The following is a 10,764-nucleotide window of genomic DNA, read 5'->3' on the forward strand; positions in this document are numbered from 1 at the left end:
TCCCCGGCACACTAACCGGACGGGCCCCAACAACAGCGTAGGGCCCTCTGGGCAAATGCAAAGAAATGAAGGACCGCGTGGAATGCTCCTAAAGGACCAAAATGAGCTTGTAGGGAGCAGAAAGGTCCCCCGGAAACAGCATGGGAACATAGACGGTGTAATGGGACTTAAAATTTCCAGCTCACAACTTCTCCAATCATTGAGTAATTTTGGGACTTCTCATATGCCTTTCACTTTCGTTTACGACTGTTCTTGGTGGTTTGAATGTCCATAGATACCCAGTTTTGTTACATCTTGTACTAAAAAAACTCTGTTCGGCCGGCTTTGGGCCCCTCGGAGCCAATGGGCCCCTTCGGGGCCCGAGGGTGAAGCATGCCCTGTGGCCCCCCTCTCTGGATCCGCCCATGCTTGTTACCGTACGTTCTGGGGGGGATACTTTTGTTATTTTCCACGTTTCTGCCCCTCCCCGAGCTCGGCTTGCCCTTGGTGTCGGACTGCCGTGGGGAGAAAGCGATTGACCCTAAGCCTGAGGTATCATTCAGGTGACCAGGACGAAATCTGAAATGGGAGCATCGTAAATCCGATAGTGGACCCGAAGGGCTGGCTAAAGGTCACTGAAGGGGGCGCGGGTCGGACCCCCAAATACCAGCCAGAGGGTCAGTTGCACCCACTGGGCCCCGGTCTGGGCCTGGGGGCCAATTTCCCAAGCAGAGTCAAGCAACAAGGTCAGGATCTGCGATTTACATTGGTCGGTGCACCCCGCGCCAGTGAGGGGCCCTTGTGTCGGCCAGGGGCACACAGCGCCTAACGGGAGGTCCAGTGTTGACAAGGGCCCCCGAGTTGGTCAGGGAGTGTACGAGGGTGCCTGAAAAGGGACCGATGTACCATTCAAGACTGACAATAAACGGGCCGATGGGAAGGCTAAATGGCCGTAAGGGTCGAAAGGCTACAGGTCATCCTGGCCCGTATGGCTGTGGTCCCAAATATCAGCCAATATGCCTCTTTCGCCGATTGTGAACCCCTGGGACAGTGCGAGCACCTATTTCCGCCGGAGACCACTATACCGAATAGTTGACTCTGCGTTGTTCTGAGGCCTGGGGCCCCCGTTTCTCTAGCAGGAACGAGACCAAGGCCAGTGATTTGCATTGGTTGGAGTCCCTACAACAATGAGTGGTCTTTCAGTCAGGCCCCCAGAGTGTCCAACAGGGGGTCCTGTGACGGAAGGAGTCTTGAGTCGGCCAGGGTTTACCCGGGGCCCTTACGGGACCCTTCACCCTGTTTTAACCAAGGGCCTGTGGACCAAACATGGGTCCCTGTGGCAGTTATTGGATCACCTGCGGTTATCAGAGATCTTGTTGCCCCAATGAGGGATCTTGCGCCTATTCCGGGTCAAATGCCCCGGTCAGATGAGCCGCCAAAAGGCCTTCCGCTCCAGGGAGGGCACCAATGTAGGACGTACACCTGTCAGGGCTTCCAGACGAACCCATCAGGCGAACCCGCCTCCATGTCGCCAGAATGGCAGCTGGTAGACACCTCAGGCTGGGACGGAATGATCTTTAAGCAATGCCCGGAAGGGTCGTGCGCACCTAACCTTTCACTAATGTTTACACATGTTATACATTAAATCACACATGATGTTTACGAATTACACATTTTCAATTCATGTTTACACCAGTTGCTGGCCTCATTTAGATTTACGGTGAACCTTCACAGGATCCCCAATACTTCTGTAGGGTGTGGACTCCCTCCCCCTGGAGGGACGGTAGTCATCTTTATCTTTAGTTCTCCCTCCGGCATAAAAACCTGCGCTGCTGTCCGGTAAGAAAATCCCCAACTAGAATTCATCCCGCTTAGCGAGTTGGCATCATCACGCCACACCAATAGGCCATGAAGCCACTCACTTAACAGCGGCCGTCGTCGAGATTCGAACCCGGGCGAGACCAGCATGCCAATCATCGATCCACTGGAGATGCGCGCCCGGCGACCGAAAATTTGTGATCAGAATAGGACTGGCTCAGAATGAGTTGATGGATTTTGTAATCGTCTGATGCCTAGTATCAAGCATAGAGCCGACTTTTTGCACGGGATTCTGCATATTTGCAGCTTGCTTCCCCTAAGGCTGGCAATCCGCGTATACTTGATACGCACAACCATCTGAAAGATTTTTGAGGGTGTTTAAGTCCGGTGCGCAGCCACTCTCCATTTTGGAGGGTGTATAAGCCCGGTGCATAACCACCCTCTGTTTTGGGAGCGCGTATACGCGCAGCCATTATTTTAAGGAATGTTGGCAAATTATCGAATAATCTGGAATGTGCGCGCCGTTGGAATGGGCCTCATGGCCCATTCCAGTAAGTGCACAGCAGCAGTGCAAGAAATCGTAGCAAAAATCGCAAAATTTCAAATTATGGTGGTCCATGGGCTTTTGTTGGAGAAAATTCCGACCACAAGCGTGCATAAATAGTTAACATGGGTTGAAAACCCCTATAGATTGACATTCGTTTAATCTGGTCGGAATGACATAGGACGACACTCGCTCAATCTATCCAGTGGTTCGTGGTTCTTTTCTCAACCCTTGGGAATCTATGTTCGATGTTTTAGAAGCTCAGCTTCAGACGTCTTAAACTGCAAAAAACTACTGAGCCCTTCAGCTGCAGGGGTCCTCGCCACCTTCAGAGGACCGTTATAGCATAAATTCAACGTTGCTTTTTGTTACGCGACTAAATCTAGCAGCACCATTGTTTCTTTGAGAGCATGATGGGGTGTTGCTGTCGCACGGGCATCAACACAACAAGATGCCATAAAGAGCGAATGCGGCAAACATATCGAAAAAATGGAAAAAATATTTCTGTCAGCGGAATGTAAGAGCATGGAATAGGGTAAATTACCGATCGATTATTCTAAGACAAGTTTTACTTGACTACCTGCATGATCACGTGGTTTTTGAACGTCCGAGCTCAGCTTATAGATGCGATAGCTGTCGTTAGCAATTTTATGTTGCAGGGTACGTAATTTAAATAAAAGGTAGTTAGGGAAATGTTAATACACGCCATGGTTTAACTGTTACGTGGGAGCGGGATGGATTCAGAAGATGTGTTTCAATGACGTCATTTGCACAGTTGAGCAGAAATCTGTGCTCAGTCCAGTAAAGCTTTTACAAATTTAGCGCAGCGCCGACAATTCCACGGCGCAACTTACCTCGTTTTGTATTTGGCTGCTGAGTTACATACGTTTTTTTTTTTGCTTTGAGGGGATAGGGCCGTGGTCGCTGCTAAGCACGGCTGGTTAGGAGTGATGGAGGACGATGCTCCTGTGATTTATGGTCTTGAGTTTCAGGTATTGAAAATTCCATCATTGTGTTTTGCGATAAGGTTTAAGTATCCCATTTATGCACTCGTAGAAATATGCATTGCAATGATGCTATTTCAGTTGTGTCTGAACTGGTGAAATGCCAATTTTCTGTGGTTATTTGCTCACATGTATTAGCAGCTGCACTCCCAAATTGCTTATCAATATTTTACACATCATGCATACTTAGATGTAAACAATGAATCACTTGTTTTCAACAAATTGCACATTACTCACTTAACTGGAAGGTGTGAAAACAAACAACATATTGTCCATAACCTGGCTGCTTCAAAGCTGGATTGATGTGAAGTCAGTCTTCCAAAACTGTATGTTGCAATTTATTTTTCAGACATTGCAATAACATTGTAACAATAATTCCAGTACATGTGCATCATATATCTGAGAGCTGGGAGCTTGGTGCACATGCATGACCAATTTAAGTATGTAGAGAGCCTATGTTTCAAAGAATTGTGATGTTTAAAGGGTCATTTGGGACAAAAATGCTTTAGAAATTGTTGACTTGATAACAATTTGACAATTCTATACCATTTGGTGTGGCCTCAGTTTACTAACTGCAAGCACCTGGTTCACTGCATCAGTGATGTATTGTCATTCAGTACAGTGGATGGATGTTCCTATTTGGGACCTGAAGTATGGCATGTGTGGCAGCTGGGAAGTGCATGACAGGAATCTGCCAGTTTTTTTTTGCATTTTATGTTGTGTTTTTCAAATTTTATTTTATGTGGAGGGATGCATACCTTAGTTTAAAATGAATAACAGGCACCTTTGGTCATCCATATATTTTTTAAGCATTATGATATATTGACATTTTCTGTAGCATGTTCGGCCATTTAAACATGTTTTACAGAGGCTGCCAGCATTTAATTTCAAGGAAAATGCATATCCTCAATGAGAGGCTGTCAGGACATTACATTAAGGATACATGTTCCCAATAGCATACACATAAATTTCTGCCATCCAAAGGTATAACCTCATTTGGCTGTGTTGTGTTTTGTATCATCTGATTCATCTACTCATGCTGAATTTAGTGATTAAAACCATTAGTTCAAATTTTCACAAGCTTTTAGCCCATTCTTTTAGCTAAAAGCCTATGCAAATTTGAACTTTTGGCTGGAATATCTGAATTCAGCATGAGATGACAAATCAGATGACATAAAAAATGTGAAATGGCCTGAGATTGATGTATGGGGTTTTACCTTTGAACAACAGAGTTAGCAACTTTTAGCAAAGGTGATGTGTTGTTACATCTTATCACCTTGAAGACTAAAAGGACTAAGTTGTGCTTTTTTGGAAAGTTCATTGAAAGGTAATTGCTTTAGAGGTGCTGTTTTTAGGAGTGTGTTTCTGCCAACAGTCCAGAGCATTGGCTGCTGTGCAAGGAGGCACAGATGATGTCATGTTCATGGTGGGAACCCAGTCACTGAAGTATGACAACCAGATTCATCTGCTCCAGCTGGATGAAGACACAGGAGCCCTCAATAAACAGGTGACTCATGCTTAACATCTGCCAATGCATGTAGTGATGAAAAACCTTCATGAGCTTAATGAATAAATGGAACCTCTCTCTCCCTCTAAAAATCATATTGTCTCTCCTTCATCACACTCTCTCCCTTTCACCTACCATCACACCACAGGTGGTGTGTGACACCAGGTGCAACTGGTGTATGTTTTCCTGTTTAGCCCACTTCTGTGTGCTACCAGTGCAAATAGCTCATGGTGTGACCAGTCTGTGTCCTGTCATTCACTCTGCTCACCTCTGCCAGTGAAGTGCAATATCTGGTGTGACCATCTTCCCATCCTGGGCAGATCTTCCCTCACCCTGCTGGTGAGGTATGGTACCTGGTGTGACCATTGCCTGTCTTCCCATCCTGGGCAGATCTTCCCTCACCCTGCTGGCGAGGTATGGCACCTGGTGTGACCATTGCTGTCTTCCCATCCTGGGCAGATCTTCCCTCACCCTGCTGGCGAGGTATGGCACCTGGTGTGACCATTGCCTGTCTTCCCATCCTGGGCAGATCTTCCCTCACCCTGCTGGTGAGGTATGGTACCTGGTGTGACCATTGCCTGTCTTCCCATCCTGGGCAGATCTTCCCTCACCCTGCTGGCGAGGTATGGCACCTGGCCTGCTCGCCAGCCGACAGCCGGCTGTTCAGCTCGTGTTTCGGCCGACTGGAGGAGGGCTCCTCCCGGCTCGGTGGCGCCATCTGGTCCCTGCCGGCCGAGGACGACGGCGGCTCGGCGTCGGCCGCCCTCACCCGCCTGGTGGACCTCAAGGCACAGGTGGGTGGTGCACATCAAAATGGCTACTTCAGGGCAGGCCTCCGCACGTTACTTGAGCTATTCGCTTATTGTGTAGAACAGTCTTAACCTGTTTTGCATGCAGAGTGCTTACGCACAGCCTGTTTGACGCAGCATCTGTGCGCAGATCGGCGGAGAGCCATCGCCAGTCCCTGCTGTAGTAGTGTTTCGGTGCTGTTGCAGGACATTAGCAGTGTGCAATGGCAGCTGGTGGACGGCAGCCAGGCAGTGGGCGTGGGCGAGCGGCAGCTGACCGTCTGGGACCTGGACACCGGCCGCGGCTCAGCGGCGGTCAGTGCCCGGTGTGCCGTCGGTGACCTCCTCAGTGACCTCCTCATTGACCTCTGATCTCTTCAGCCCGCACCAGACGGCCACTGGTGCGGTGAAGCGGGTGCCGCGTTTGTCGGTCTTTTTTGCTGTGCGTGGTTGTCAGTCAGACGAGTCCGCGTAGTGGTCGGAGAGCTGTACGCCTCTTTCCTGGTTCCGTCTTTAGATGCTGGAAAAGCAGTGCAAACGTTAAAAGGAACAAAGATGGACAACTTTGGTGTTATCCTGTTTACTTTCCGACATTATATTTTTACTTCCTATAGTGGCAGTGGGCAGTTAGCCCATGCACCCTTTTGTAGGTCGACACCGAACACCGGTGGTGAAGACGCGTTTTCGTGTCACGCCATTTTCGCGGTCTTCTTTGCCTTGATTTTCGCGTTTTTGATTTCCTTGTGCGCCATTATTCGGTGGACGCGTGGTCGAGGCCTGACAGAGTCGCCGTCCGTGACGTCAGGTGTCTGCCGAGATCACGTGCCCGGGCCGCGTCCAGTCTCTGCTCGCCTGCGCCCGCTGGAACCCGCACCAGTGCTGCAGCCAGCTGGCGGCCGCGTGCGACGCGCACGTGCGGGGCTTCGACTTGCGCTCCGGCCAGCTGGCCTGGGCCGTCGAAAACGCCGACGCGCAGCTGGTCAGGTGGGCCTCCGCCAGACACCGCCGAGCCGCGCGACAGCACGAGTGTGATGACTGGAACAGGGGCGGGGAAGGGGGGGGGCACTCGGCCAGACACCGCCGGGCCGCGCGACAGCACGAGTGTGATGACTGGAACAGGGGCGGGGAAGGGGGGCACTCGGTCAGACACCGCCGGGCCGCGCGACAGCACGAGTGTGATGACTGGAACAGGGGCAGGGAAGGGGGGGCACTCGGTCAGACACCGCCGGGCCGCGCGACAGCACGAGTGTGGTGACTGGAACAGGGGCGGGGAAGGGGGGCACTCCGCCAGACACCGCCGAGCCGCGCGACAGCACGAGTGTGATGGCTGGAACACGGGCGGGGAAGGGGGCAATCCGTCAGACACCGCCGAACTACGCGACAGTAAGCTTGAAGGCTGAAACAGGGGCGGGGGGGGGGGGGGGGGGCACTCCTCCCGATACCGCTGAGCCGCGCGGCAGGGCAAGTGTGATGACTGGAACACGGGCGGAGGCGGGAGGGGACTCCGAGGCTTGGGTGAGAGCGCTTGTTCTGAAGGTGCGTTCGCAGACACCACCACAGGCGCAGGTGTGGCATGTTTAGTTGCGCAAAGTTTGGGGACGTTCCTCCGCCCCCGCCCCCATCCCCCCCCCCCCTACACATACTGTGACACAACGCATGGTCATTGTGACCTCTCCGTGAATTGTCAAGATGACGCCGGTGACATATATCCCGCATTACAGTAGATTGGGAGTCGGACTCGAGTGTTGCGATGCGATGCTTGAATCACTGTAAATGCCGATGTCCTTGGTGGAGTTTCCTGGAGGACGGTATGTACCACGGAGTTTGGAGTGCGAACCTTGTCCCGCTTGCGCTCGGGTGTCGCTGACCGGTGCGGGGGAAGCGTCTGTCTATGCATAAAAGACGCGGCACTACATGCCATGGACTGGGAGCTTGAGGGCGCTGCGTACCTGGTCCGCGTGATGATTTGAGACCTGCCCGCCGTGTCATCGCCTTCTATCGCCACGCGTACAGAGACATGGACTTCAACCCGAACAAGCAGTACTACTTGGCCACCTGCGGGGACGATTGTCGGGTGAAGTTCTGGGACATCCGGAAGCCGACGGAGCCGCTCCAGGTCATTGCTGATCACTCCCATTGGTGAGTGGACGGCGGCAGGGAGCGGGAGCGCACAACGTGCGCCCCTTCAGAACTGGGTGTGCATTGTGGTGTTTGAGTTGCCCGCTATTCATTGGTATTTCTGAGCGTTCGGTGCCGCTAAAGCTCAGTAAGCATCAGGAGCATGTGAGAACCGATGGGGCACCTTACAGGGCAAGTTTAGGAGTCAGCTGCACTGCACCTGGACAGCCTTAGCGGCTCCCACTGGCACGTGCGGCGGCGTCCGGACAGCCCTAGCAGCTCCCACTGGCGCGTGCGGCCGTGTCCGGACAGCCCTAGCAGCTCCCACTGGCGCGTGCGGCCGTGTCCGGACAGCCCTAGGGGCTCCCACTGGCACGTGCGGCCGTGTCCGCACAGCCCTAGCAGCTCCAACTGGCACGTGCGGCCAGCCGGACAAGCCGGTGAATTGCGGCGCTGCTGAATCGTGCGTCATTTATGTATACTGCTGAACCGCTGCCCAGCCTATCGAACCATACCCGCACACTATCGCACATCTGTTCCCCAACGCATCACGAAACATCCTCCCGCAAATCACTCGGGTGCAATACTGGCCTCTGTAGAACGACCGGGTGCACCTGCTGGTAAGAACAAACGTAGCACCAGTGCACTGACTCCGTCTGCCGTGCCGCAGGGTGTGGACGGTGCGCTTCAACCACTTCCACGATCAGCTGGTGCTGACGTCATCGAGCGACTGGCGCGTGCTGCTGACGTCAGCCGCCTCGCTGAGCTCCGAGCCGTTCGGCCACCTGCTGGAGGAGGACGAGGACGAGCCCTCCCAGAGCAGGTAAAATGATGGGGACGAGTGGGTGGGACGAGGTCCCCACGGCGGGTGGGAGGTCCCCCCTGTCCCCTGCGGCCTCCCTCCCCCTCGAGAGGACGAGCATGTGTTGTTCTGCGGCAAGTAAGAGGACGGGGACGAGTTCTCCCGTGCCGGTCCGAGGACTGGACCACTGGTGAGGAGCGAGGAGTGCCACTCCTCTCGCGGTGGGTGGAAGGACGCGGGCCTTCGGTGCGGGCAGGCGAGATGAAGCCCTCCCGTGGTGGCTAAGACCCGCCGTGGGCGCTGGACGGTTGGCCTCCCTAGGCGAGCGAGGAGACAGGGCCTGGTCATACACAGAGATGGTGCCGGGGTGCGGCATTTGTCCGTACGCCAGCGAACCGGCTATATCACGATGGTCACGAGTCATGATATGTCGTTTATTGTCACGCACATGATGCCTGTGCCGAGCTGTGCGTCATGGCGCCGGCCGTGTCGGCTTACCGCGTTGACCGTCGTCCCGCCCAGTGAAGAACCCTCCGTATGTCACAGCTGCCCCGCGGCCGACCCCGTGTGCCCAACCCACACCGTCTTTCCCTGCCCTGACGCGGACTGTCCGCTCCCACCGGGCCCGGCCCCGACCTATGGCCGCGGTCTGCTCTGATGACCGCCCTCACACAGAGCCCGCCTGGAGGACGGCCAGCTGTGCCGCTGCGAGGAGCACGAGGACTCGGTGTACGCGGCCGAGTGGTCTTCGGCCGACCCGTGGACGTTCGCCTCGCTCAGCTACGACGGCCGACTGGTGGTCAGCCGCGTGCCGCGCCAGGTCAAGTACAAGATCCTGCTGTGATGCCGCTGGTGCCGCGCCGGCCGCCGAGCGCGCGCCGCTGGCGGCGCTGGCAGCGGCGATAGGAGGACAGTGCGCGGAGGTGGCACGCGCGTGGTTCGAAGGTGTGCCTGGTGATCGAAGCGCTTGTGTTTTTTTGTGTGGAACTAATCTTGCTTTGTTTTCAATGTGGAGTGCACCGTGCACATTAGATGTTGGCGACATGAATGCTAATTTTGTGTTCATTGTTAGCAGGTGTTGAGACATTCTTATAAACGAAATTGCTCACTATTGTAAGGTTCCTTCATGACGGCTCTTATGTGCTGATGTGTTGTCTAAGTGCTGGCCGTTGTCATTCCAGGGTATCATAATAATCACTGGCATATCAGTACCGAGTTTGAAGTGCAGCTTCCATGTCAACACTTCAGCGTGCCCCGACTAATGCAATCCACAGTTGTACTCTTCCCTGGATATGTATTTTGTCTGTCATTCGCTGGAGGCATGTTCCGCCGGCTTCCCTGGACGCGGAACGCCTGGAGTCCACCGAGCCCGGGTGGGACGGGTCCCCGCGGACACTCGGCGTTTTCTGATGTCGAGAGTGCCGCTGCAGACCCCGCCGCCGGTGGCCTCCAATGAGGGCTTCCGAGACGATCCGGCGTCAGGCCGCAGCCTCGCGCTCCTCAGAAGGCCTGCTTTGGTAGAGCATGACACAGCCAGACCCTGGACCAGAGCCTGGACCGTTTGTACTCAGAGCTGGCTCGCGGAGTGAGGCAGCGAATGGGGCGACATTGGGAATTGGCGAAACAGCGACAACGTGATGCAATATCTTGCGCAGACGGTGGCATATGGAGCCTTGACAAGGTCGGGCCCGTGCTCCCGGGAACAATGTGAACGAGCATGAGCGATGCAGCTTTTCCGGCCAGGGAGACGGATGATTGTTGGAGATATTATTTTCTGGTGTGATTGTCTATTGGCTGGTGTGAGTTGTCATCTGGTCGATATAAGCAATCAAGACACTCAAGACACTCAAGACTACTGGTGCCCTCCCTGCTCTATGTTCAAATAGGAAGTACCCTAGGCGTAGTTTGGAGGGCCCCGAACGGCCGAGTATGCTCAAGCAGGTTAACAGATAAGGCCCCGACAGGAAGGCCATAAGCACACAGCAGAGGATTGGACGGGCCTTAGATCAATGTAGAGGGCCCATGGGCATACCGCGAGTGTATCAGTACATGGACCGAGATCAACGTGATGGGTCCCTGAGCAACCGAGAATACCCCGGCAGTTTAACGTATGGGGGCCCGGTTATAGCGTATAAAGCTTTCCGAGGGAATGGGAATAATCGTGGAGGACACCTGATTGACAAGAGTATCCGGCTCGCGAGCAG

General features: G+C 53.9%; 1 protein-coding gene across 1 annotated transcript; it reads left to right on the top strand.

Moving 5' to 3' along the window:
* Positions 1 to 3,251: 3,251 nt before the first annotated feature.
* LOC119106466 (EARP and GARP complex-interacting protein 1-like) lies at positions 3,252 to 9,768 on the top strand. The gene is made up of 8 exons (XM_037230109.1): positions 3,252 to 3,333; positions 4,721 to 4,852; positions 5,452 to 5,646; positions 5,848 to 5,955; positions 6,446 to 6,624; positions 7,654 to 7,779; positions 8,429 to 8,581; positions 9,236 to 9,768. Exons 1-8 carry the CDS (start codon positions 3,292 to 3,294, stop codon positions 9,402 to 9,404), a joined length of 1,104 nt encoding a protein of 367 aa, XP_037086004.1. The 5' UTR covers positions 3,252 to 3,291; the 3' UTR covers positions 9,405 to 9,768.
* Positions 9,769 to 10,764: the final 996 nt, after the last annotated feature.

Source organism: Pollicipes pollicipes, unplaced genomic scaffold, assembly GCF_011947565.3.
Source record: "Pollicipes pollicipes isolate AB1234 unplaced genomic scaffold, Ppol_2.1 Scaffold_6138;HRSCAF=7277_pilon_pilon_pilon, whole genome shotgun sequence".
NCBI lineage: Eukaryota > Metazoa > Arthropoda > Thecostraca > Pollicipedomorpha > Pollicipedidae > Pollicipes > Pollicipes pollicipes.

Coding starts and splice junctions, on each gene's coding strand:
- LOC119106466 (XM_037230109.1), top strand. CDS start 3,292: ATGGAGGACGATGCTCCTGTGATTTATGGTCTTGAGTTTCAG. Junction 5,647..5,847: donor TGGTGGACCTCAAGGCACAG/GTGGGTGGTGCA, acceptor GTGCTGTTGCAG/GACATTAGCAGTGTGCAATG. Junction 6,625..7,653: donor GCCGACGCGCAGCTGGTCAG/GTGGGCCTCCGC, acceptor CCACGCGTACAG/AGACATGGACTTCAACCCGA.